Source organism: Tasmannia lanceolata, unplaced genomic scaffold, assembly GCF_043159265.1.
Source record: "Tasmannia lanceolata isolate RefF3 unplaced genomic scaffold, GAP_Taslan_0.1 ptg000037l, whole genome shotgun sequence".
Taxonomy (NCBI): Eukaryota; Viridiplantae; Streptophyta; class Magnoliopsida; order Canellales; family Winteraceae; genus Tasmannia; species Tasmannia lanceolata.
The window spans coordinates 59,550,760-59,578,407 of record NW_027518714.1 but is presented as its reverse complement, the minus strand read 5'-3'; the positions used below and the strand labels follow the sequence as shown (position 1 = coordinate 59,578,407).

At 38.1% G+C, this 27,648-nt stretch overlaps 3 protein-coding genes across 8 annotated transcripts in view; 2 read left to right on the top strand and 1 right to left on the bottom strand.

Annotated features, from left to right (window-relative positions):
• Positions 1 to 4,367: 4,367 nt before the first annotated feature.
• Positions 4,368 to 11,992, top strand: LOC143861961 (RPM1-interacting protein 4-like). 3 transcript variants are annotated; one of them, XM_077372942.1, is made up of 4 exons: positions 4,368 to 4,747; positions 10,250 to 10,768; positions 11,386 to 11,583; positions 11,674 to 11,992. In XM_077372942.1, the coding sequence occupies exons 1-4, from the start codon at positions 4,742 to 4,744 to the stop codon at positions 11,704 to 11,706; spliced, it is 756 nt and encodes a 251-aa protein (XP_077229057.1). In that variant the 5' UTR covers positions 4,368 to 4,741; the 3' UTR covers positions 11,707 to 11,992. The 3 variants fall into 3 exon arrangements, with proteins under 3 accessions (XP_077229057.1, XP_077229056.1, XP_077229055.1); XM_077372941.1 differs by lacking the exon at positions 4,368 to 4,747 and adding an exon at positions 4,855 to 4,911; XM_077372940.1 differs by lacking the exon at positions 4,368 to 4,747 and adding an exon at positions 4,983 to 5,005.
• Positions 11,993 to 13,424: 1,432 nt separating this feature from the next.
• LOC143860462 (Tetratricopeptide repeat (TPR)-like superfamily protein) lies at positions 13,425 to 21,589 on the top strand. Of its 2 annotated transcripts, XM_077371127.1 has the most exons (5): positions 13,425 to 16,362; positions 16,544 to 16,631; positions 20,837 to 20,964; positions 21,069 to 21,138; positions 21,219 to 21,589. In XM_077371127.1, exon 1 carries the CDS (start codon positions 13,586 to 13,588, stop codon positions 16,160 to 16,162), a length of 2,577 nt encoding a protein of 858 aa, XP_077227242.1. In that variant the 5' UTR covers positions 13,425 to 13,585; the 3' UTR covers positions 16,163 to 16,362; positions 16,544 to 16,631; positions 20,837 to 20,964; positions 21,069 to 21,138; positions 21,219 to 21,589. The 2 variants fall into 2 exon arrangements, with proteins under 2 accessions (XP_077227242.1, XP_077227243.1); XM_077371128.1 differs by lacking the exons at positions 20,837 to 20,964; positions 21,069 to 21,138; positions 21,219 to 21,589 and adding an exon at positions 20,670 to 20,809.
• Positions 21,590 to 23,105: 1,516 nt separating this feature from the next.
• BGAL9 (beta galactosidase 9) overlaps positions 23,106 to 27,648 on the bottom strand; it is an 81,132-nt gene continuing 76,589 nt past the window's right edge. For all 3 annotated transcript variants that reach the window (XM_077372109.1, XM_077372107.1, XM_077372110.1), the window contains 5 exons: positions 26,384 to 26,494; positions 25,835 to 25,945; positions 24,781 to 24,989; positions 23,449 to 23,797; positions 23,106 to 23,370 (listed from right to left, as the gene is read on the bottom strand). In XM_077372109.1, the coding sequence (XP_077228224.1) occupies positions 23,233 to 23,370; positions 23,449 to 23,797; positions 24,781 to 24,989; positions 25,835 to 25,945; positions 26,384 to 26,494 (918 nt within the window). In that variant the 3' untranslated portion in view covers positions 23,106 to 23,232. The remainder of the gene's footprint in view (positions 23,371 to 23,448; positions 23,798 to 24,780; positions 24,990 to 25,834; positions 25,946 to 26,383; positions 26,495 to 27,648) is intronic.

Below are 27,648 nucleotides of genomic sequence, written 5' to 3'. Positions count from 1 at the left end.
ATGTATCTCTTTCATAAGAATCCAAACGGAGGCCATCAAAAACAAATTCCATAAGGGCCCGTTTGGATGCAGAGAAGATTTTGATTTGGATTTCTCACATCTGCAGCCCTTTTGTGTTGTGATTTGGATCCGGGTCAAATCTTTTGATTTCCAAATCAGTGACTGACAGTGAAAGAAATCAGATTTCCAAATATGCTGTGGAAATAAGTAATTGGAAATCCACAGATCTAGCAGTTTCCTTCACCCTTTTGGCTCCTCTACCTCTCCCCTCCAGCAGGAAGTACCTCCTTCCCTCTTTGTCTCCCTCAACAAGAACTGGTGGATCTATTCATTTTGTATTCAAAACCCAATTCCAAATCCAATTACAAAATATGAGATATCCAAACGGGCCCTAAATACTTATATGAGGGTCAAGAAGCAAAAGACCAACAAAGAAGAAGATCTCAATTGTGAGCTGGAAAAACCTACAAAATCCTGAACATGCCCAAAATTCTAGCTTATAGATAAAGCAATTATAGTTGTTATCACTGATTAAGCCCAAAACAGTAGCGCTAAGCTGGGCCAAGCCCATCAAGTTAGATGAATGTATTCTTTCACCAATTGATGCTCCTTCCTAAAAGTCACTTATTGGACCCCTCTTCTGCCTCTTTTACGCGATCGGGTCTGTTGATTCATATGGAAATTCTATGGCCACACAAATTCTTTCAACAACATCTTGATTGGATGATCCTAAGCTGTTGATCTATCCATCTTTAGACTAGACCTGGCAAACGGGCGGGCCGGGCCGGTTTTGACCTGGCCCGTATTGACCCGGAAAATTCTATGGGTCACTATGCTTGGACCCGGACCCGGCCCGTACGGGTTGCCAGGATTCTGAAATATTATTTTTTAAGATTTTTGTTTTTAATAGGGATTCTCTAGCCACCTTCCCCTAGTCTACTTTTCTTCCCCTAGTCTACTTTTCGGCTTTTCGACATCCTTTGCTTCAAAGATCTGACCAGAAGTACGAATTGTGCAAAGGTGGCTTGTAATAAAATAATTGCAATTTATAATAATCATAGTAAGTTTTAAATGAAAAATTACAGAAAAAAGAACCAAAGTAGAAAAATTACCAAAAAAGGTAACAAAACGAATGTATTAAAATATGATAATTACCAAAAAAAAACTACAAAGAAACTACAAAGAGAATAAAAGAGCTACAGAGAGAATAACAAAAAAATATGACAATAACGGGAATAAAAAGCCAAAATAAAACTTTTGTAATTTTCTACGGGCACCCGCTGGTCCACCCGGCCCGGCCCAGTTTTGACTGGGCCGGGTGTTCCTGCGGGTCAATTTTAAACGGGTCACAAATTGGTGATCCCGACCCGGAATTTCGGGCGGGTCCGGATCACTTTTTGCCAGGTCTACTTTAGACCAAGTGAGTTGTGTATTGACGTTCTACAAATTCAACGGTCTTGATTACAGATATGTGCCCCTATGTCGGACACCTGGATTGATCCTAAGGTGGATTACGTAGAGATCGATTCTTTTTGTTCTCAGTAAGGCTTACAAATGGGTTTCTTCTTCATTTTCCTTTGTAAAAGTTTTAGCCGTTGATTGGTGTGTGGCCTAATTGAGGAGATGTTATCTTTTTGGACAGGGTACCTTGCACGTGAGATGAATGGTCATGATGATCGTACTCACGTGCTTCATGCTTGTGGTTTTTGAATTTTAACATGGTTTCAGCATGCACGAAAAAAACAAAGTGGGGCCCAAATTAGTCGATGATCCGAACCATTCATTTGTTGGGCCCGACATAAATGGGCCACCCTCTATAGGATGACTCCAACCCTCTGATCTATAGAGGCGACAACGTGATCCGGACCATTCATTTGTTGACATCAATAACACGGAAAGAAAAACAAAAGAATAACACTTTGACATCATTTGCATGAGAAAAATAATGAATAATCACTAGAAACCAACATTTATTGCTACATATAGGATCCATATAGAAAGACCTTAACATGATAGGTCTGAAGATATAAAACTATAGACAGAGAACAATGTCCATAGTCTTTTTCCCTTTATAAATAAATAATTCCTCAAGAGGCCCTCTGTGGTGAACCCTGCCTTCTCTAAGACCCTTTGAGACCCAATCTCACCCCTACATTTGTCTTTCTCCGTCTCCTACTAGACGTAAATGGATCCGATCGGCCGGTTTTCCTAACATTTGGCCGTAAACCAGGGGCGTGTGATTACAATTTACAACCCCGGCCCATAGGGCCCGTTTGGATACCTCAATTTTGTATTTGGATATAGAATTGAGTTTTCAGTACAAAATGAATAGATCTGCCAGCTCATGTTGTGGGACAGAAAGGAAAGGGGGTAATTCATACTGAAAGGGAGAGGTTAAGGGGCCAAGAGGGTGAAGGAAAACTGTCAGATTTGTGAATTTCCAATTTCTTATTTCTACAGCTTATTTGGAAATCTGATTTTTTTCACTGTCAGTTGCTGAATTGAAAATTCAAGGATTTGATCGGGATCCAAATGTCAACGCAAAAAAGGCTGTAAATGTGAGAATTCCAAATCAAAATCTTGTCGGCATCCAAACGGGCCCTTTAGGTATTTGAGAGCCTCCTTCTCTACAAGTAAAGTTCTCCCATCTACAAAATCGGGTCACTTGATTGTTGCCCGTCCACGCCTTGAAATGGTCGATGTCCGCTTGCCCGAGAAAGAATTCCGGCAATGCGTCACCTTATAAATAAATTCACATGTGTTTGTCCTATGAATGTGAGAACAGCCACCTTATATAAATAAATGAATAAGACAAGACCTGCCAAAAAGTAAACCTGTGGCTGTTCCCACATGCAAAAGCCAGCCGGGAAATGGCTTTCCACGAAATTGCCAACCAAATCCCTGTAAACTTACCCAATTACATACCTCCTTTTTAATTTATACTTATCATGGTTTTGGTGGTTAGTCATTTCAGCATGTGGAAAGATTTTGGGCATCCATTGTAGACGAAACCCATATTTAATAGGCAGAAATTGTTTTATTAGGCTGTGGGCCAACTAAGATGAAGGTACAAACAACCATGAGAACGTTGTCAACAGAAAGTTCATGTGGGGAATCAATGATAGTTATAACGTGCAATTTTTGGGTCCCACAATGAAGGATGCATATGAAATCGAGACCGTTGATCTTGTAAAATATCAGGAAGCGACCCTACACAGTTTTTGTACCATCCCTAAGTGACATCCCGGGCATAATTATCATTAAGTATGTTATTAAGAAGCCTATTGGTGACAATCCATTCGGATCTTAATTGGAGAAATGCTCAGATCACGTCACGATCTATTTCAAATCAGACCATCCGTTTGATCATCCTTAGATCTAATAATAAAAAATGTTCAGACAAAAATATTGCAACATGTCAAATGGGGACTAGGATATTCAAGACCATGTTTTGACTTTTTATAAAAGAAATGTTGGAAGACTTTTACACCTACCCTTTCTAACTCAATTTTCATAAGAAAATGTTGAAAATGCCTCTCATTATTTAGTCGTGTGTAATATAGATGGGTAATTTTGCATATAGATAGCCTACAACCCTACAACCAGACATAGGCCAGCCCGTGTCCTATACACTTGGGTCCTATTCCTTTTGAATTTTGAGAATTGATTTTTTTTTTTGTGCATATAGATAGCCTGTTTCCCTACGGATGCGTGCAATCACCCGAAAACCACGCGCATCGGGTAAGCAAGGGGGGATTCGAACGCTCGTCACTGGGAAGCAAACCCACGACTTTACGCCAAAGAGCCACACTCTTCCGGGTTTGAGAATTTTTGAGTCCAAAATTGATTATTCGACAATCAAATAAGGCAAGTAGGCAGCAACCATTGGCAAAACTAAAGTGTTAATAATTGCACGACATAAGCTTGTCTTTTCTTTTTTAATAGCTCTCAAGAGTTTTTCATTTGACAGCAGTTTAAAAATGAAAGGACAAGCTGTGTTTGTGCACTTATTAAAACATGATGGTGCCAGCACAAATAGCCAAAAATAAACAGAACATGATTGTATGTCCAAAACCTATTATCGGACTCAAAATCGAATCCGTTGGCCTTGTCAGAGTCCGCCGACAGGGCCAGATGAGATGTGTAATGTGTTAGCTCTTTGAGAGTGTGAATATCAATCACCTTCAATTGGGAAGTTATAATTGGTCCCCTTTTTCTACTTGGGACAGCCCAAACTATATTTTATTTGTGACGACTCTTTTAAACTAGAAGTGGCTGTCCCAAGTAAATAATTGGGCGAATTTTTTTTCATTTCCCCTGCAATTTAACAGCATGTATGAAGAAGAAATGACTGAAAAAAGACCAAGAAAAAAGACCAGGAAAAAAAATATAAATTAAATTAGCCGCCATTACTCCCATCTACCAACAGAACTACCAGATTACAGGCTAGCAAAAATCTACAGAGTATAGATTTAAGCCATGTATTGGTAGAGATCGTATATACACCGTATAAAAATACGTCATCTTCTGAATCAAATGTTATATAGAAAGAGCAGAACATATACAAAACGACATAAGAAGAGAGCCTCCGAAAAGTCAAACATTACCGGTGGCGCCGGTCAATGTGGAATGACTTATTTTTATTTTTTTAATACTTGAATCTTCAAATGGGTTTGTGAAGGAGAGCTGAATTTTCTAAAACCTTTGGAGGAGTTTTGGATTCTGAGTTGGGTGCATCTCAATGGCGGTGAGTTTACTTTTACTTTTACTTTTACTTTTTCTTTTTCTTTTTCTTTTTATGGTGAGGAGTGATGAATTTAGAGTTGAGTTTTGTTTAGGGAATTTAGTGTTGTTGAGACTATGTTTTATATGCATTTGGATTTGGTTTTGTTTCTGGGTTTTGTGTTTGAGGTTGGATTTTGTAGGTTCTTTTCATTTTTGCTAAGAAATTATGTTTTTGGAATTGGGTTTTTTTTTTTTTTTGGCATTTGAAGGATATATGAAGGTAAAGCTGATGAATTTAAGGTTATGTTTTGTTTGTGGAAATTTACTGTTGAGGACACTTATGTTGTATATGGATTTGAATGTGGTTTTGTTTCTGGGTTTTGTGTGTGAGGTTGGATTTTGTAGGTTCCTTCTCCATTTTTGCTATGAAATAATGTTTTTTGGTATTGGGTAATTTTGGGTTTTTCGTATGGTTGTTTCTGGGTTTTGTGTGTGAGGTTGGATTTTGGAGGTTCCTTGCATTTTTGCTATGAGATAAATTTTTTTGGTATTGGGTGATTTTGGGTTTTTGGTATTTGAAGGAGATATGAAGGTCTTGGGGCCATTGGGGTTGGATTTGTAGATCCCCTTTTCTATTTTTGCTTAGGAATAATGTCTCTGGAATTGGCTTTGGGGGGTTTGGTAGTTGAACAAGATGTAAAGGTTAAAATACTATTGATTGTATTTACTTTTGTTTTCTTGCCTGTTTTGTGGGTTGATTTGGATATCTTTATTCTATTATTGGTAAGAAATGATGTCTTTGGAATTGGTTCCTTGGAGTTTTGTTTTTATGGGTGGATTTGGATTTCTTTATGTCAGTATTGGTATGAAATGATGTTTTTGGAATTGGTTCCTCTGAGTTTTGATGTTGAAGTTGGGGGATTCAGGCATTCTATGAATTTTGAGGCTTGTTTTTGGAGTGTTTTTTTTCTAGTTTGGGTTGGTAATTTTGTTTTGGGGACTGTTCTTTTCTTTTCTTTCTTCTTTTTTGGGGTTTTTATGTTTGTAGGAGGTACTAATCTGGGTAGATTAGGAATTTGTGGCATTTAGGTTGGGTTTGTTGCCCAATTTTGTGCGTAGGATTTACATTGCAGACTTTTTTCTTCATTTTATCAGTAACAAATGAGCTTTTGGATATGGGTTTCTGGTTTTGATGTTTGATTTTTGAAGGAAATGTGAAGGTGGGGGGATAAATGGCTTTGGGCAATGAAGTTGAATTTTGTTGGTTTGTCCTGTGGTAGACTAATCTATCTATTGTTGGTAAGAAATGGTGTTTTTCGATATGGTTTTTCAGATTTTGTTGACTGATTGAGATAAAAAGATGAGAACATTGCCCTCTTACAAGATAAAGAGATGAGAACATTGCCCTCTTACATAACTGGGTTTGGTTGCTTGGTTTTATATGCTGTTAAAGTATAAAGGATTAAATAATGCCTTCTCCAACAGCTTAAGCTTTTGGAGTAATTGGTTGTTTCACATGGTATAAGAGCAAATTGTATGTGTTCGGATCTGCATGCTTGGGATGTAGATATATTGGTTTGAGGCTCATATCATTGGTCTTGGGTTCAGATCTACAGTTATGGATTCACGAATGGGTGCAAACAAGGTGCAATCAACCACATGATAACTAGATCAAAGTATGAGACTCATGCTGACAAGCTCCAGCGACATTGAGTTCCAAGAAAGTGATTTCATCATGGTTTATTTGCACAAAGAATGGTTTCCATTGGGTACACACAACAAGCTCAATAAAAAGGCTTGGACCTTTTGCTATGTTGATAAAGATTGTGAGCAATGCTTATGCGATTAACTTATCAGCAGATATAGAGTCTTCCAACATCTTCAACATTTCTGATTTGTAGCTGAACTCGAGATTTAGTTCACTCCAAACAGGGGAGAATGATGCATGAGTGGGGGCCATGTCTCTTCGAGGATTGGCATGCCTTGGGATCATGGTCCACCAAAGGGCCCTCTAAAGGTTATTATAGTTGGAAAAAGGCCATTGGTTTATGCTTATGTATGGAGCTTAAGTGGGGTTATTGTGTCAGGGCACCTCACTTTATGTATAGTTTTATAAAGGGGGTTAAGAGCTACGAATTTTAGGTTTGTTTAGATTCTATCTTGTTTTGAAGAAAGAGACAGAGAGCTCTTCTCATGGTTTTCTCTAAAAATTTGAATTCGGAGTGGATCTTGGATGGATTTTGTAGACTTTCCTTCGAGTTTGTGATTCTCTTATTTTTTTTGAAATGGGAGTTTGTGATTCTCTTATTATCTATTTTTTCTTTTCTTCATTAGGGTTTTGCTTTCTTGTTCATGTAAATTTATTCTTGCCTAATTTCTTATTTTCTACCCTAAATTTCTTCTTTGTTTTATGCCCTAATCATCCTGAATAGATATATATATATATATATATATATATATATATATATATATTGAGAATTAGATTATTTAAATATATGATTGTTTGGATCTGTTCGACCAATAATTTTGGACTGATTTACCTTCCTGGGACTGCATCAAGTCATGTGGGAATTTCATGTTCCACTAGTTGCTTCTGATGTCAGGAATATTCCTTGTAGTACGATTGTTTCTTTGAAAAGTTGCATTTAGTGGATGATGAGTCGATCAACATGCCCATGCTCCGTTGATTGACCCTGCCCGGGAGATGTTCTAGGGGCTACTGGCTCTGTAGTTTTTTCTGTTGCTGACTATGCTGCTGATGGAGAGGATGGTAATTGAATCCTTATAGTATGGCAAGGGACTGGAAGAGGATGCTCCTTTAGAGAAGTTCTAGTCTGTACTGTCTCTAGCACACATTATTTTGGGTGACCACGAGAGAGATTGTCAATGGTAAATTCTTGATTGGGCTTGTTATTGAGCAACTCTCCAACCGTTAAGCAAGGTTTTAAATTAATTTCGGTGGAAATCCTGTAAAATCACGGAAATATATGCAAATGATAGAATTTAAGGACGAAACTTCAGGAAATGCTAGAATAAGAACAAATACACTCTTAGAAACCATCACATAATCAAGACAACCGTCTATAATGGTTTAAAAACATCGAACACCTAATAACATGCACTGTCGCGCATGTCTGATAATTTAGTACATACCACATATAATTCATATAAATATTTATACATGATGCAAGCCTCACATTTTGCATGCAATTCATATTAATATACTTAACTAACACATACTGATATAGTATATACACTTACAATTTTTGGTTTATGCATCTCGCTCATTTTGGTTTTGGTGGGGATGGAAAAGGAAACATTTAGGTGGTTCCATGTTGGTTTCAGTGGGAATTTAAAAGCATGCCTTTAAGCACTTGGTTAAAGATATCTATATGTTCTATTGTTAGAAATGATCATCACAATAATTATTTTTGTCTGATAAGATGCATACAAAGAGGAACTAATGAAGAAAATATGGTGATTGAGGATGGTTCATAGGTTTGGTGTGGTGATATATGAAGATAATTGAACATCCATTTAGGAGTCACATATTATTTGATGGTATTTTGATTTGAGAGGTCGGTGTCTCTTGGGGAGGCTAACTTCTTAGGGAATGAGTTAGCTGATTATACGTAGCATAGCAAGGTACCTCTAATAATAGGATGCTAGGGTGTCATGTGAAGCAATGTTTGAAAGCTCAAACATGGTCATGTAAAGGCAGAACGAGGTCCAAGTTAAACAAATTTTAATTGACTAGCTAGGGGAGCTAGTCAATGATTGAACCTGCAAGTTTTTAAACATCAATGTAAAGTTTGGTCCTTGCAGAAAGTCAGATTGGCTGACTTTCAGTTTGAACCTTTTGTTTTTGTTGCTTTTAAACATAAAGATCAAATCTTGTAGATGAAGCAATGGGGTCTTGTAACAAATATGGAGTGGAAGGTTAGACATATGCTTATTTGGACTACTTTGAAAGAAATGAAAAAAATGGAAGGTAGCTCGCTCTATGAGAAAATCACTTGATGGTGGTCATCCTCATTTATGGGCACAAGAAAAAGTGGAATGACTGTTTTGTATTGCTTAAAATCTAGTTGTTGAGTATGCATTCTAGCAAAAAATGTGTTGAAGAGGCATTACTTATGCTAGAATGTCCAATTATGCTTCCTACCTTTGGATTAATTTTGTGTTGGGAGTGTGCTTCCTCTTTCATTTCCTTTGTAATTTTTCTTTTCTCACCAAGTTTTATTGTTTTCAAACAATCCTTTGGATCAATTTCAATATCTTCAGTTGAATGTTGGATCCAATGGCTCTACTTGCTATTCTGGTAATGTTGATGTAGGAATCTCTGTTATGACAACTTTTAGTTTACTTGTAATTGCAACAATCTTGTACTCAGGGAGTTACTCTCATGTTGGATTTCTCTAAGTGCACTGGCTCATTCAATATCATACTTTCTACATTGTATTGCCATCTTCTCCTCTTCTGCTTTTGTTAACCAACTACGAGACAAAGGCCAAAGTGAGTGTTTATAATGAAGTAGACTCATACAAATTGAATGACCCTGTCTACGCTGAACTGTCAGACTATGCTGTACATTGTAGATTTATGCACATGAACCACAAAACATGTTTCACAAACTTATTTGGGTCTACGAGCTGGGGTGAGAACAATATCAGGTAGCCAGGGTACGACACTTCATTTTATTCCTAACTGTAGGTGTCACTCACAACTGACCTGGAGGGTCCGACAGATCCTCAAAATCCGATCTGATTAAAATTGATCTTAGACATTACTTTTAATCCATCTGATTATTTGCAGGTCCATATTTCCAGATTCGATTCGGGTCCAAAAAAATTGTGGTTACACATTCAAGATCCACGGGCATATCTGAATACAATTAGGGTCCGACAAATTATAAATTGCCTCACATGTTTTGTATGATACATATAGGGGACTGACATCTGTACAGCCATTGTTTTGAAAATCTTAAGATTTATGATTCAAATCAAATTTGATGGATTTTGATTTGAATCCCATGATTGAATCTTAATTTACGATTGAATCTGATAATTCGAACGAACTGAATAAGTTTGAACCAGTCAAGCACAATGCATGTGCTTGGGGGTTGCAAGTTAGCAACTTCTGTGAATGAATTTACAGTCTTGCTATGCCAACCCAGCCTTCTCCAAGTAGTAAAACTTAAAATCTGTTTTTGAAAAGCATGCGATGCTACATAATGTCCACTAATAGTGATAGTACTGTCATCATGCCTCTTGGCTAGATCCATGGTGTCCAATGGCTCACATTCCTTGAGAAGTTTGATTAGTGAAAATAAACAGTTTGTAGTGAACACTGTGCTCTGGCCTATTATGGTAGCGGCACTGATAAAAATTCGTGGATTGTAACCAGTTTTGGAAAACTTGAGCCAATAGAATGTATTGATTTTTCCTGAAAAAATTTGGATAGATTATCACATTTTACTCTTATCCCTTGATGCAATTAATATTTCGTGTTTATCTCTCTGCAGCAACGTTCGCATGTTCCCAAATTCGGTAATTGGGAAGCTGAAGAGAATGTCCCTTACACTGCCTATTTCGACAAGGCACGAAAGGGTAAAACTGGGGAAAAGATGATTAATCCAAATGATCCTCAAGAAAATCCAGATGCATTTTCTGATGACGCACCCCCAGTTCATGCTCCTCCATCCAAAACTGAACCAGAGGTCCCAACACCGGCTTCTGTAGCAGCAGCACTAAAGACCAGGGACGAACGTCGCACAAGCAAAGAAGATAGCGAGCTCAGACGTTCTACTGATTCTCCAGGACGTCCTCGAGATCCCCCCAGAAGAGCTAACAGGCAAGGTGGAACCAGCGTTGATCATTCACCCCTTCACCCGAATTATCAGCCAAGGGCTGCTAGTAAAGGTGGGGTGTCTTCTCCTTCATGGGAAAGAAAGGGTTCATCTGAAGGTGGTAGCCATGGTGGTTTAGCTCCCAACACCCCTGGAAGATCCAGACTCAGACCCACTGCTCGAGGCGATGAAACTGTAAGTTTTTTCTCGTTTTTAAGTACACACCTACTCTCTGGCATGGTTTTAAATTTCCCCGAAATGACCATTTCCCTGAAATGACCGAAATGTTTCCATTTTCATCCTCACCGAAACGAAATCTACATGATTTTCTTCCATGTGATTATTTCCCTGAAATTTCAACAGAAATTCCAGAAATGTTGGAACGGCAAAATAAAATAAAATGAAATGATATTATGATTTGCATTTCAGTTCATATATATAGAGAATGATATCATGGTTTTAAATTTCTCGAAATTTCAGATTTTGGCTGGGACTGAAATTTAAAACCGAAACCGAAATTTAAAATTTCCAGCCGAAATTATAAGATTTTCAGTGAAATTTCCACTAAAATTTCATTTTCGGCTGAGGCCGAATCCGAAATTTCAAACCTTGAATGATGTTAGGTAGGCAACATCATTGAACTGCACAGCAATCTTAAAATTTCATCATTTGCATATATTCCGTACGTTTTCGTGATTTTACAAGATTTCCACCGAAACCGAAATGTTTCCATTTCCATGCCGACCGAAGCCGAAATTTAAACCTTGCTCTCCAAAACTTGTATAAACATGACGTAAATTTCTGACTTCCAGCCAGAGAAAGGTGCGGCCGTACCGAAATTCGGTGAATGGGATGAGAATAACCCTGCATCAGCTGATGGTTACACCCACATCTTTAACAAAGTGAGGGAGGAGAAGCAAATAGGATCAGCCAAGGTTCCTGTCATGCCAACTGATTCATCTTACCCCTATGGCCGTAAGCAAGAAAACACTCGAGATTCTGAATCAACGGTGTGTTCACCCTTCCCCCTTCTCATCTGTATTCTAGTTTCTATTGGCCTTATGATTTGCAACTTGTGAGGTTTACTTTTTTTTCTTCAGATGTGTGGGTGTTTTTCATGGAGAAGAAGCTGATGTTTGTGTTTGTGGGAGGATATATTAAGGTGTGGGCTTGTAAATAGCTCTGGTGGCTGTTTATATCAAACAAACTCATTAGGAGTGCATTCTTTCACTCTCCTTTTGTGCCTTTGGTGATAATAAAATATGATGTCTTGAGGGGGAAACCTTTTATTTGCCTTTTTCTTGTGTACCTTAATGCCTTTTACCTTTACCTTTTAAGTTATATCATTGTATGTTTGTTGTCTTCACCGAAGAACCTAGATATTGATTCCTTATTTTGATTAAAGTTGTTATTGTTCTATCTTCTCTTGTAATTTTGAATCTTTTTGTAGGCAAGATATGGTTTGGTGGCTGTTTGGAGCTGGGGAAAAAACCTATGGAATTTCTTTCTTTTTTTTCATGGGAAAAAATCCTTAGTCCAGTAGGTTGGCAATTTTACCTAGAAAACAAGGAAATTTTAAGATTATGGGAAAAAAACCTATGGAAAATGAATTAACCAAATGCTGGAAAAAAAATTTACCTGCTTCCAAACAGGCCCTTATCAGAAATTGTTTCACATATGTAAGCTGATAAAGTAATTATAATGGAGAAAAAAAATGGGTGCATTTGGGTCAGGAATGAGTAGAATTGCATGAAAATGAAGTGCAAGTAGAAGAGGCTTTTAAGTGATGAGCAATTGAGCACTCTTCAATAGCCCTCGCCGAAACCAAAATTTCGGCCGAAATAATATATTGTTTTTTAATCATGTACCCAATTTCGGCCAAAATTTCGAAATTTTGGTTTCGGTGAGGCCTGTAACCGGTACGAAACCGAAATTTAAAACCTTGGTCGGTACCAAGCCATGCTATTCTTCATTGGCATATGATTCTAGTTTTTAATTGCGTAGATGAGGATCTCTCAAGACGTTTCTACATATCTTGGAGCCTTCTGGGTGCACTTCAATACCTTACCATGACTCAACCTGACATTTAGATCCAAAACTAGTGTGACGATATTAGTGCCAATGAATGCTAAACTCAAGAGCGCCCCTGCAGAAATCAGCTGAAAGGCGCATCCCCATTGGCTGCATGTCAACAAAGTGCATTTATAATGGTTGCAAAGTCTACCCAACCCAACCCAACCCGAGCGTCGGGTTGAGGATGGTCAACCCTAACCCAACCAGCCTCCAAATCGGGTCGGGTTAGGGTTCGGGTTGAGTCAAGTTAGATTCGGGTTCGTATAGGGCCAAACAAAAAAATACGAGAAAAAATACATAATCCTAAGAAAATCATGATAAAATTAGAAGATGGAGGTCGGGTTCGGGTTGCCAAGGCCTCAACCCTGACCAAACTCGAAATTAAATCAGGTTGGATTTTCTCAACCCAACCCAACCCTACCCAAGAAAATGCCAACCTAACCCGAGCCAAAATCAGCTTGAAACTGCGGGTTTGGGCTGAGCCCGACCCAAGTTGCACCCCTAGAAAATCCATGATTTCAATTCCCTTTCAAGGGCGCCGCCGCCCCCATTGGCTGTTATTTTCGGGTCGGGTCGATGTGGGTGAGGAAAAACCCGACCTAAGTTTCAAACCTTACTTGGATGCCAAGCTTGATCGAAATCAAGCCATATCAAATGGAGGGTTCAGATCAAATTAAGGTAGGACCCACAACCCCATTGTTGAGGCACCTCACTGTATTACGATGAGGTCGCGCTCTATTGAAGCGTTCTTCCTCAACCCTAATTAAAGGCAACACTCTCATATTTGAGTTGAGTTCGTGGCCTTCTCAAAACCAGAGACTGTCATGACTCCACAAAACACCCCCCTCTTCTTCTTCTTCTTCTTGAAACCTCTTCTCATTTTACCCTTAAAAGTAAAAATCGATTCTATGTTTCATTGATTTATTGATTCATTCATACATGGATTTCAGAAGAATCATTACTACTAACAGTCTCAGACTCTTTTCATTATCTCGCTCCTTATCCTTCACCCTTCCCTTATTCTGCGCACCCTCCCCTAATCCTACGCCTCCCCAGCACCACCCAAATGATCTCGAACAAACCCTAACCCTAATCCTCTCAAACCCTAACCCTTCTTCTCTCTACCCTTCTACTTTCAAACAAACCCTAGCTCATCTCTCTCCTCAACTTTTTGATCGCATCCTCATACAAATCCCCCCCAAATATATCCACCCTCAATCCGCCTTGAATTTCTTCTCGTTCGCATATCAACACTGCGATTTTCGCTTCACACTCAGATCTTACTGTTTTCTCCTCCACATTCTCATCAGATCCAATCTCATCCCTCCTGCCAGATTGCTCTTTATCCGTCTCATTGATCGAAAATTGCCCGTCTCTTTTGATAATGCCACCCATCGCCATATCGAGATTGCCCAAACCCTCATTGATACAAACCCTAATTCAGATTCCACGGCGGTTTTTGATTTGATGATTCATGTTTGGTGTACCCAATTCAAGCCCGCGGGATTAGGGTTCGCTTTCGATGTGTTTCGAATCTTGGCAGGTAAGGGCTTTTTTCCCTCTCTAAGGACTTGTAATTTTCTTTTGGATTCGCTTGTGAAGTCGAACAATGTAGAAAGAGCTTGCGAGGTTTTTGGTATGATTCGTCAGGGCATTAAAAAACCTGATGTTTATTTGTTTAGTACTGCTATTAATGCATTTTGCAAGGCGGGAAAGATTGAGAATGCAATGGTGCTATTTTTGGAAATGGAGGGGTTGGGAATTCGCCCGGGTGTTGTTGCTTATAACACTCTAATTCATGGGTTGTGTAAGAAGGGTGATTTAGATGAGGCATTTAGGTTTAAAGAGAAGATGATTATAAATGGTATAAACGCTAGTCTTATCACGTATAGTGTTATTATTAATGGTCTGGTTAAAATGGAGAGATTTCATGATGTGGGTGGTATTTTGAAGGAGATGGCAGAGAAGGGAATTGTCCCAAATGAGGTTGTTTATAACACGTTGATTGATGGGTACTGTAAAGTGGGGAATTTGGAAGAGGCATCGAAGATACGAGATGAGATGGTGTCAAAAAGGATATATCCAAATTCAGTTACATATAATTCACTTATTCATGGGTTTTGCAATGCGGGTCAGATTGAACAAGCAGAGCATCTTTTGGACGAAATATTGTCTAGGGGGATTGCTGTGAATGCTGGCGCGTTTAATCTGGTTATTAGTTGTCTGTGCACGGCTTCTAGGTTAGATTCTGCAATTCGGATCGTCAAGGAGATGCTTTTGAGAAATCTAAAGCCCCATGATGGGGTTTTAACAACGCTAATTAGTAGGCTATGTAAGGAGGGTAATCATCACGAGGCGATGGAAGTTTGGTTTAAGCTGTCGGAAAAAGGTTTTGCTGTTAGCACATCAACTTCTAATGCTTTAATTCACGGGCTTTGTCATGCAGGGAAAATGCAAGAGGCTGTTAGGCTTCTCAAGGAGATGCTTGAGAAGGGGTTTGCGCTTGATAGGATCACTTACAACACACTGATTCTAGGATGTTGCAAGGAGGGGAAGGTGGATGAGGGGTTTAAGCTAAGGGAAGATATGGTTAAACGAGGACTCAAACCGGATAAATTCACTTACAGTGCTCTAATACACGGGCTGTGTAGTTCGGGTAAAATGGAGGAGGCTATTGGGATTTGGAATGATAGCAAGAGAGATGGTATGATGTCTGACCTTTTTGTCTATGGCATGTTGATAGATGGGTATTGCAAGGATAGGAAACTCTGTGAGGCAGAAAATCTCTTCAAGGAGTTGGTTGCTCAGGGTTTAGAGCCGAATAATGTTGTCTATAATACACTCATTGCTGGCAACTGCAGAGATGGAAATATGACGAAGGCTTTGAGTCTTTGCAATGAAATGAGAAGCAAGGGCATTGCACCAACTGTTGTGACATATGCTTCTCTTATACATGGGATGTGCACTATTGGTTGTGTTAAGGAGGCGGAGGATTTTCTCAGTGAAATGAGGAAGGAGGGCTTGATGCCAGACGTTGTCTGTTATACTGCACTGATTGGTGGGTTTTGTAAGCTTGGTCAGATGGATGAAGCAAGTGTAGTGTGGCAGGAAATGTGTGCTAGTGGTGTAGCTCCAAATAAGATTACTTACACCGTCATGATAGATGGGTATTGTAAAACTGGTGACCTGCAAAGAGCTACTAAGCTTCTAGATGAAATGGTAGAAAATGGTGTTGTGCCGGATGCTGTGACTTTTAACACATTGGTTTCTGGGTTCTGTAAGGAAGGGAAAATGGAGGAGGCTTTTAAGATATGTGATCAGATGTCTAAAAGAGGTCTGGTGGATGAGATTACATATACTTCATTGGTTAATGGGATAAGCCGTTCTGGGTGTTCAAGAGAAGCTAGTTTGATATCCGAAACCATTATCAAAGTTGGAATGGTTCCAACAATTTCATATATTGGTGAGCCTTCCAAGCTTGATGAACAGTCTCAAGAAATAATTGTGGACAACTAATGAACTATAGTCATCTGCTGGATTTTATTACATGCCAAGTGTTCTCAAGTCCCGACTCCTCAGAATATACAATATGAGCCGGAACCTCAGTCTGTTCACTGCCCATATGTTTGAGAAATTTTGTGACTACTGAGAGTGAGCACTCATTTCTCGCTCGTGAGTTTGATTTTCATGAAGTGATGAATGGCATCTGCAAACAGGTTAGACTCTTTCAAATTGTGCTGTATTCCTAAATGACACTTTCTTCCATGTGCATTGCATCAAGTTTTCAGTTATTGTTTAAACAAATGATCTTCGTTTGTATCCACAAAAACTTTATTCTTCAGACTTTTTGATCTTCTCCACTATATCAACATGTGCTTTTGGCCTATCCCATTGCAGGCATTGTATTCGTGGATGGACCATGTTTGGGTTGTGACTGCACAATATTTTCTGGTTCAAGAATTAAGACAGTCCCTGCATATACGAGGTATTCTATATCTCTTCTTATACAAGGTTATCTATATCTCATGAATCACCAAGCGGCCTTCTCTATGCATAACGAAAGTTGAATATGTAGATGTATACATATATGAAATGATATCTAAACTCCACCTTATCTCATGAATCACCAAGCGGCCTTCTCTATGTATACATATGTGAAATGATATCACTTCCTTCTCTGGGCGTATACATATATAAAGTGACCAGGTGTAACAATGTATATACGTACGTAATATGCAGACACACATGCTGGACTTGTGCATATTCATTTTTTTTCTCATTTGAATATTGGGCTTATGCATATTCATATGCTTAATTACCTTTTATTGTGGATACTGGGAGTCTGGGAGTCTAGTGACTGGCACTGGTTTCACATATAAGAAAATGACGCAACACATTGATAAAAAACCAAGTTCTGATTTGAGCATCCTATGAAATGTTATACCAAAGTTAGAACACTTCATCTCTAATAAATTCTGTTCTTCTTCTTCTTCTTATTGTTATTATTTTTTGTTTGATAACAGTAAAATGTTTCATCCACTTAAATAAAAAAACAGTAAAATGTTTCATTAATAAGCCAATCGCACTGCATCGTGGGAATATACCTCAAGACTAAAAGAGACTAGCTGTCCCATACTACGAATTAAAACCAGCATTTTTTGATTGGTAACTTCTATTGAAAAGAGCAGCTAAAATACAAGTAGCGGACAACAGCGCAAGGACTCGGTGGGACACCTATACGATGTCTTCCAACCAGTACAATGACAGAAGTTACTTACAACATTCCAATTGGGAATGATTCACTGATCAAAAGTCACTTTTATATATTCCATCCCTTGCCAATAAGTCCATCTTTTCATCGACTGATCTTGGATGCTGCATCTGTTGAGGGTTAATGATTGTGCAAAAGTCAATAATCTCCAAAATGATCAGAGCAAGCCGCCATGGGCCTGATGACTGTTTTTGGGCCCAAAAAATGTCATTACTAGAATCACCTTCTATTATGGCATTGTTGGAGACTCTGAGAATATGAAGTCCGGTTAGTACTGATCTTGCTTTTGCCTCATTGGAATCCGCTCTTCTGATTGGGCCAGAGTAGCATCTAAGAATCTCCCCAAGATAATTTTTGAAAATTCCTCCAATACCTGCTGGCCCGGGATTACCTTTGGAACTACCATTGATGTTTAGTTTGCTCACATCCATGGGCGGGGGGGGGGGGGGGGGGGGGGGGGTAGCTATCAACAGGGCCGTGGCTTGTGCTTGGCCTTTCTTTCCACTACGATTGTTTTTTAGTTTCTTAGAGCTACATTTGAAGGCTACCATTTTGAAGAGTTTTGATCCTTTTCCCACCCTAATAGGTCAAGTAGGGCTTGTGCGTGGCCTTTCTTTCCAATATGATTGTTTTTTTAGTTTCTTAATAGTTAAAACGGCATTTGAAGGCAACTATTTCGAAGAGTTTTTACCTTTTACCATAATTGGTCAAGTTTGATTTGCGTGATGATATTTGTGATTGATTTTCATCTTTCTTTGAATATCCGGGAGTTCTGTTCATTCCAAATGTGTCATGTTATGACATATGGTATGAGTCGCCAAAGTGACTTGCTGACATCTCCAAGTGGGGGTTCAATGGATTTGGGGAGCACCCAATCAATGTCAAACAAAGATGGGATAGCTCCCCAAATCTAATGCAGGAACAATCAATTGGTAGCTTTCTATCATCTATTAGTATGAAGTTTTAGCACTATTTTGGTCCTTATCACCAAGTGCTTGAAAGGAGGAAAACACGTGTGGGCACAATCAACATAAAAACCCATTCAAGGAATCAAGAGGGATATGATAAGTACCATTCAAAAAAAAGAGAGTGGGATATGATAAGTCATTCATTCTTTGAATTCCATACTCTGGCAGTCTTTATAATTGAATGTGATGCGTCCCGTGTGAGAATTAGAGTTGTGTTGGGCCAGGAGCATGTTGTGAATATTTTAGTGAGAACCATGGAATCCAAGAAGACCCACGACTTAATGATTGTGTTGGGATTGAAGTATGAGGTAGCTCACTTTGAAAGTAAGTTGTCCATGGGATACCCAGTAGAGTACTTATTTTCAAAACTTACTGTTTGTGCTTAAGCCCAACCAGGTGAGCAAAAAAAAAAAAAAACAAATGAACGTATTACTTTGTTGGTCATGTTAGAAATGAGGTTAATTGGGTTTTATTGAAGCAAAGGTGTATGAAGGATAAAATAAAATGTAGGACCATGGGGGACAAATAATTCAATGCTATGCATTATGAGGTGTCTCTTTCTTGAAGGCGATACTTGCTCCCTTCCAAGACAGTCCTATATTTTGCAAAAGGGTTTTAGCAAGTTCACCTTTATGATACAATGAGGCAAGTTCTTATATGATTTCACTCTTCAGTTTACAAAACCAAAGCAAGGTTTTCAAGGTAGGAGGCAAATCGGGAAGCGAAGGCTCTCCGGGCGAAGGGTTGGGGAAGCATGAAAGTAAGCGACGGGGAAGCATTAAATAATTAAAAAATGACAAATTTTTTATTTTTTATTTTTAAAAATACATGCACATCTAAGCATTCAGCTCTCAACCATTAATCAAAATTTCAAAATATCAAAGTTATTACATAATTTCTCAAGTTTTATCAGATACAAACATATTAAATTTTCTTCATCTTTCCCTTCAAGTTAGCATGTTCTTGACCAAGGGACCGTCGTCGGAAATATTGAGCAACATGAAAACTTCTTCATGAATCGGACAAAGCTCTTGTATTCCAAACTGGAAGACATTTGCTTCAAGGTCTCAGAATCTGACCGTGGCCTGAATCAAACCCCAATGGCCCAATCAACACGGACAGAGGCAAGAAAGTGTAATCTGCCCAAGCCCACGCTGCCAAGATTAATGACTTCCAGGGCACCCAATCCACTCACAGATCCACGTCAACAAACCATTGTCGAAGCCTTGAGTGAGCAATGTCACTCTCCACCCCAATGTATCCTCCCTCTCTTGTTATGTTTAATCTAATTCAGCATACACATTAACCAAATTCCCATAACTACCATTTCATGCTTGAAACAAAATTAGATGACTATATCCTAACTCAGAAAGCAATATTAAAGCGTAAAAAAAAATGTAACCTACCATTTCAGTAAAACAGTCAACCAAGCATGTGGGGTTTTTTTGGGTGTGGGTGTGGGTGTTGTGGTGGTTGTTGGGTTGTGGGGGAGGGGGGGCATTAAGCTACTTCACTTTCATCACTCTCTGAGATGCTGTTGTGATGATTTGGAACTGTTTAAGCTGTTTGATAAAAATCCCATTGAAACTGTTTTTGTATGCCATGGGATACAAAACTCCATTGAAACGGTTTCAACCGTTAGATAAAAATCCCTTTTAACTTGTTCAAAATTTCAGATGTACTAAGTTCCTCTCTGTTTATGCTTGTCAATTAAATGCATCCAGACTTCTCGGTCAACATTTCATCTTACGCATGCTTGCGTATGCTATTGTGGTGTTACATCTAGAAATATTATGCATTGGTTGACATTAGAAGTGATTATAACTTTTTCAAATCGTGAATATGCTTTTTTTTTTAATGATACTCTTTTAGAAATAATACGCATTGGTTCTATCTGGATTCTTTTTCCATGAAGTAATTTCTGTTTTTAGAAGACTGCACCAAAATTTTGGGATCATTTCCTTGAAGCAATTTCTATTTTGGGAAAGAATGCACCAAAATTTTGGGATCGAAACGTTTTTCAATCTAGCTTTGGGAAAGAATGCACCAAAATTTTTGGGTTCAAAATGTTTTTCAATCTAGCCAAAACATCATCATTCTTCTTCTGGGATTTTTTTTTTCTTGAAGCAATTTCTATTGAGTAATAATGCACCAAAATTTTGGGATCAAAGCATTTTTCAATCTAGCCACAATGTCATCATTGTTCTTCCAGAGTCCTGGTAGAACTGTCGCTATTATTTCTATGCTAAGTGTACGCTCAATATAATTGCAATCTGTGTTTCAGATTGAGTTTTCTCTGAATATCGGATGACCATCATCTGCCGGACTAGTTTCTGACTGCATCAGTTTGCATTGTGGATGTAGCAATCAAACTTCTTGCTTAGCCTCCAAGGCATTTCTACAAAATTCTTGATGGTATATTCTGATTTTACTCCCTCCCTTCGTGTTTAGGGAAGGATACCTGCTGTACATATGGTTATTTGAAGCATGCATGCAAATTTGAGGCAATTGATCAAACCTCTCTAGACTAACAATGTTTCACTTAAACTTCTGAGAAGTGGCTTACATCACTAGATGAGGTATGATAACAACTTTTGTTCATTTTGCCAATGTGACTTCTTTGATGCCTGAACCAGCATTTTGCTTATTGATTTGATTTGTTTCTTGAAACTGTCATTTTCAGTTTAAAGATAAAAATGAAGCTGGAGTGGGCCAACCAGTCATGGTACAGCCAACTATCCGACGCCATTGAGGTGAGTCCATGTTGGCTTGTTTTAATGGCATCCCATTTTCCTTTGCTGGCTTAAAACCCGTGAACTGGATATATTTGCAGGGTGCTTAAATTTCGGATTCAGGTATCTTAATATTAATGATGGGGAAGTTCCTGCTAAATGGCGCTGTCCCCAAGTGGTCGGTATATGTAAAAATATTATGTAAGCAAGTTGCGGTTGATGTGCACATCTGCACATTGATGTAACTGCATAATTGTAATAATGCAATATGATCTTGAGTTATCGTTTATCTTTTTCTGGAAGTCTCAATGTTACATAGCTTTTCAGGCGCAGTTTAGGTGATTTCGACAATTCGATTTTTTGTTTTTTAATTTTTTGATTCCAAGACTTCGATCGTCTTATTCAGATATTCAAGACCAAGTGGTTGAAATGTGAATGGCATAGTCAGATATTTATTTATTGGTTGATTTTACTTGTGCATGAATGGGAAACAATGCACATAATATTCCCATTTGTTTTTTTGAATTGTTAATGTTCCCATTTGTTTGTCTGGTATTTAAGGGGCAATATTACTTTGGTTTGATCAAGTAATACAACATCATGACTTGCCATATCCCTTCCTCACTGTTTACTTTTTATGCGTGACAGTGATCGTTTGGATCTCAATAGGGAAGGGCCATGATCTATTTTGATTCCGATCAAATGGTTGTAGATATTAACTACATTTTGGGTGCAATTTGTGTGTAAACATGCGATTGGAATGTAAACATGGGAGCCATTTGTACATAAACTTGCTAAATAGATTGGAGTCCACACTCGAATCGCACCAAAAATGAAATTAGGCTGAGACCCAGATGGACCCTTTCTCCCTCTTTAGACCGTCATGGCAATGGTGCCTCATCGTTTCAGCATAATAGCTTCTTCCTCTGAGAAATCTTGGCTATTTTCAATGCCTTGTTTGGATTGCAGGGAAAACATTTCTTGTGGGGAAATCTTTTTATAGTGAGATTATTTTTAATTTCCTCCTTTTCGAGGACAATGATATGGCTATATCTTACTTAGAGGGATATAATTAAAGGTCCCTCTAAATAATACTTTGAGCTGTAGGTGGTTCATCTTCTTCTTTTTTTCAAGTGATTAAACAATGACAGTTAAAAATCTTGGAAAATTTTCATTTCCAAACTTTTCCAGAATTTTTTTGCAATCAGACAGTTGAGCATTTGAGAAATTCAAAAGCTAGAATCGTTTCTCCCCGGTTGTCCAAAGATGTTTCTGATGATTTTATAAAGCTATTTGCTATAGAACATTGCTTCTCCCCCGGTTGTCTATAGATGTTTCTGATGATTTTATAAAGCTATTTGCTATAGAACATTACGCAGTGTAAAATGGGCTGTTGGTGCTAAACACTTACAGTGAATTTCATTGCACATTATGTGACGATTCTAAATCTTTGTTGATTACTACTCAAAGCTACCCTTTGTTTTGGGTCCCGATTGTGAGTCTTAAAAAAGTGATCATTGGACCCAATTTTGACAACATTAGTTTTGGTCGTAAGATCAGTTCTGAAACTCCAACGGCCTGAATCTGTGATGTTTTTGGGTAATCCTAACCATTTAATTGGTGGCTTGTAAACAGAATGGGCAAGAGTCAAGGATGCAAATGGGCTGGATTTGGTTGAGATGTTTTGTCCCAGCCCATACTTATTTTCTCAAAACTTTTCCTGTGGCCAACATTCAATAAGCTAAACATCGGACGGTTAGGAATAGCAAGATCGACGTGGTTTATGGACCATGGCTCACACATACTAGAGCTCACAGAACCAACAATCTAAATCCCACAGTAGGGCTATACGCATACTGTTCTGCTCCTTTTTTTTTTTTTTTTTCTAAGAAGCCAAAAGTTCTTTGTAGCTCAAAAATTCACTTTTGCTTCTAATCGAGCTATACCTGCAATTGTGAAGATCACTCCCAGCAAACATGAACGAGAAATTAAAAAAAAAAATACAGTTTCATAACATAAATGCATTGATTCCATTAAAGGAAACAGAAATCTTGTGACCTGATTATTATTTTATATACATTCTAGCAACTCAAGAGAGTAGGCACAAGAACTCACTTAAAATGAAGCAACACTGCCATTTGCCGGGGACACACATTTTGCCTCGATTGCTAGTGCCTTGCTAACACTTCGGCACGGGTCTCCAAATACCTTATTTGAAACACTGATGGTGCAACTGTTCTTCCCTTGACATGCCTGAAATAAGAATTTCAATTTACCACATAATGGACAAGTGGGTAAATAAATATTGACAATAGGTAACTAAGAACTTACCTCGAACACAATGGATGACGAGTTAGTTGCATGACAGTTTCCTTGAGCGAAATTCTGGCAACTGCCAAGAGGAGTCCCATAGCTAGCAAATGTTATGGCGGAGATTGTCTGACCATCATCACATTGCAATCGGATTTCTGGTGTCGCATCACTGATTGAGAGTTTTCCACTGAAGACATGTGGATGCGACCAGAGATGAAGAGGTGGATAGTGAGACTCTGACATCTTGGCGCAGATTGTATCGGTAGTGCGCAACTTGATTGATATCTTAAATGGGTTTCCTCCAGTTTCCTCAAAGAGGACGAGCAGATTGTTGGATGGCTGTAACCATGATCTTGGAATATGGTACCTGGAAGTTTTTCTTAACTGATATTAAGCTATGCATGAAAGTGGCATTTAACCACCTGAATGAAATTGAAATAATAAAAAAGAATAAAACTCTATGCCATTTTAGTGAAGAATAAAAAGAAGATTACCAGAATGATTAATGAAGATCAGACTAGAATGTTATTAACAAACAGCTGAAATACTAACAAGGGAAAGGCCATTTGACCAAACCTTTCTACCAAAATAAACTTTACAGGAAAGAAAAAAGATTAGTCCATGATGAATTGGAAGAGTTCAATGTCAGTTTGTAGGATTTCTAGTGGAAGTGGTGGTAGAAGAGAAAGGGAGACTCTGAAGACATCTACTCTGGAATAGGAAATCCAAGTACGAAAAAAAGATGATCTGATTTTTGGGATGTAATTCCAGCTGACATGAAAATCCCAGGGAGATGCATATCCTAGTAGAACAATTCTTTCAAGGATCTAAGATCACATATGTAACATCCTAGTAAACATTATCGAGGGCATTCAACTCAAATCTTTCTCTCTGTCACATGACCCTAATTATAAAGCCAAGAGTGTATGAAGCAGGCATGGTGTTCCCTAGAATCCAAGTCTGAATATTACATGATTAGTGATGCATTATGCTTAAGTTACTGTTGAGAATAAGGGCAATTTGGTCTCTTTGTTTTATTCTTATGTGAGTTTCCATCTATTCCTCAACTTAATTATCTAATTAGGGGCTGCCATTGTAATTGGATTAAAAGGCCTATTTTACCAAATGAGTTAACCAAATGCTGTGAAATTCAATTTCCATGGAAAATACTTTCCAATTAAAAATAGCCCCTTAATGTTCTGGCTCCTTGCTTCCTGGTTTGAGGTCTTCGATAGGAAACAAAGTATACAAATGCACATCAAACTTGGACAACCTATTGCATGAAGATGGAGTAATGGACACTGTAAACATATATTAAAACTTTAATTCCAAGCAGAAAATAAAACATACCAGCTTTGTGTAGGTTTCCCACAGTTTGTTGTACATTTGTTCTCATTATACGCGCCACGATAATCACAAGTTCTCTGACAACCATCTTTTGGGGCAACCAGAGACCAATATCTTCCTATGCTGTGGCCATTGATCCAAGCCTGGCCCTTTCCCATGCTTCCCAGATCAAGTGAAACAGGACCTTTACCTTCCGGGCCATCAAAAAATGTCTGCCGGAAAATAACAACTTACATCGCGGAAATGAAGAGCATAAACAGTCACGTGAAAATTTAAATTCTAGCTAAAAAAAGAATGCTCATATTATTTATAACTATGGAAATACAGTGTGTCCATTGTTTTGGAGGTACAGAAAGTTATGAATGTCATTGTAAAAGCTAGCTGCTTAAGATATACTGTTTACCCCCTGTTCCCTAGATGATTTGTATTTTGTAATGACCCAGATTTTTGGAGGGATTCTGCAACCCGGATCTCTACCAAAGACAAAAATTAAATACAACTCCATCGATCAGGAGATCTACGGCCAGGATTTAATCAAGGTAACACACACCTCCGACCCTTGGAGGGGTCGGCATTACATGATCCTAGAAAGAGACTTTATAAATATACTGTTGAGATGAAGAAACATTCTCTTTTAACCAAGTTGTCATTTCTGATACAAATGGTAATGCATGAACATGGATGTTAGTCAGCTTGTATGGTGTAGAAAAGTCGCTGCAAAAAATGGATACTTCAAAGGGGGTAAAGGGTACATGATTTAGTGAAAGAATACAGAAATTTAGTGGAAAAAATTGTATATACGTACAGGACTAATTAGGAGTCCACTGGTTGCTAAAACAAAGAATGGGTTAATACTGGTGTTGTGACATAAAGAAACAAGTTACTAAGTACAGAAGAATTCATCTAGTCTAGACTATAAAAGTAAGCAAGACAAACTCTGCTTAATTCCCGACATTTGGACACTGAAACCTAAGGGTGTTACAAGTGGATTCACATAAGGGTGTTTGAAATTGAATTTTGATGGTAGAAGTCATCTGAAAGAACATATTAGATTTACCTTGCACCAAGTAAAAGTAGAAGGTATAGAATCATATGGCAAACCACTCCAATCTGCACTTTCATGTTCTTCTAGAGAAAATATTTTCATGAACTCACCCTTCAGCCCAACCTGCAATGAAAAAAGGGACAAGAAGCACCTAAACAATGACTTTCACTTCTAAACTATAAACCCAATAATTTAATGGAATCCCACCACTTATTGTTGCTTATATATTCAGATAAGTCATACAAATAGTGCTAAGAAGAGAAAATCATGATAAAAGACAACCAATTCCGAAATATTGAACAATGAGATAGAGATAGAGACACTGCACTAGCCATACAATGTAAAGCACTAATTTGTACTGTCCTAATTTAATGGCTACACCACGCCTTTTAATAAAAAATTTCCATTTAAATAAAAATAAAAATAATGGCTACACCAGTGTTTGCATTTTACATTGTCAAAGGCTCCTAGACAAAGCAAGTCAGTTTTCCAAATAAAAGGATTAAAAGTCGGGTGTAAAGTTTATAATAGAAATTTTAAGTCATCTAGATGAAAATGCACCTGATACAACCAAAGTGACTTGGAAATATCATTTTCCCCGTTTTTAAAGCCAACCAGTTTAATTTGGCCTTTAAATCCTGCTCCATCTTTCTCAAGGAAGGCACCGTAGTTCTGCATGTGGAAATGAGACGATATAACACAAATTATGAGTTAGCATGCCCGTACATGAAGTGTGAGTACCAAAAAATCATGTTTAAAAAGGCAAAAATCTATCAATGAGCCATCTTAACTTGAGTTACTAAGTTGGATGCATAAGAAGCCATGAAAAATGTGCATTACACAACAAAACTATTTGGGCAGGGTGACACAAATAGAATGAATTTAACAGTAAGAGAGAAAACGAAAGGAGAAACTATGTGAAAATTCTTTAACGGAAGGCAGTCATAGATTAAACGAAACTTCTTTTTGCAATTTTTGTCATCCAAATTGAAATCATGTTCCAAATCCTTTATAGTGAATTCCAAATCCATGAAGCCAAACCACATTATGAGGAACTGCGGATGCTATTTGACCCGTGTATTTTGAAATGGCAGGGATAAGTATAAAATAAAGTTGTATCACATTAAAAATAATGTGTTAAAACCATAAGTTATTAAATATAATGTATCAACTCAATTGGTTAAGGCTTTGTTCTTCATCTCTGAGGTCAGAGGTTCAATCCCAGCTTACCTACCAAAAAACATACTATATTTGATAAGCAAGGCAAATGAGCCACTCCTGACTCCAGTCACATTTTGAACCCTTGGAATGGAAACTCTAATATTTCCTTCCAAAGTCCATGCAAAGTGGCTGACATGTGTGTCGAATCCAAAAGTAGCCAACATGTTTCCGTTTCCATGCAAACCGAAATGTTAGCCGAATCCGACACTCAGTACCCGTACTCATGCAACATAGTTCAGCAATGTAATCAGCCAAATCAGTGGAAAGCTATCCAAGCTGTCATTAATCCTCAATACCCGTGTTCTTGTGACTCAGTCATTGCTTGTAGTTTGGTTTTCTTCAATACTTTTTTTCATTTTCGTTCAAAGATAAAATGCAATTATATAGAACATCATTGAAGTTTTAATTTCACCAGTATTTGGAAGTGTAAGACAGTGCTTTTTTGCACCATGCGAACATAAGTTTCAGAGTTATTTGAGGGCTTAATCTCAAGAGCAAAGGGTTTTGAGAATCTACGGTTGTTGAACCATTACATGTCATGTCTTCTTTCACAGTTATCAAAATGTCAAATAATACAAGATGACTGTTACATATTACCCCGTCAG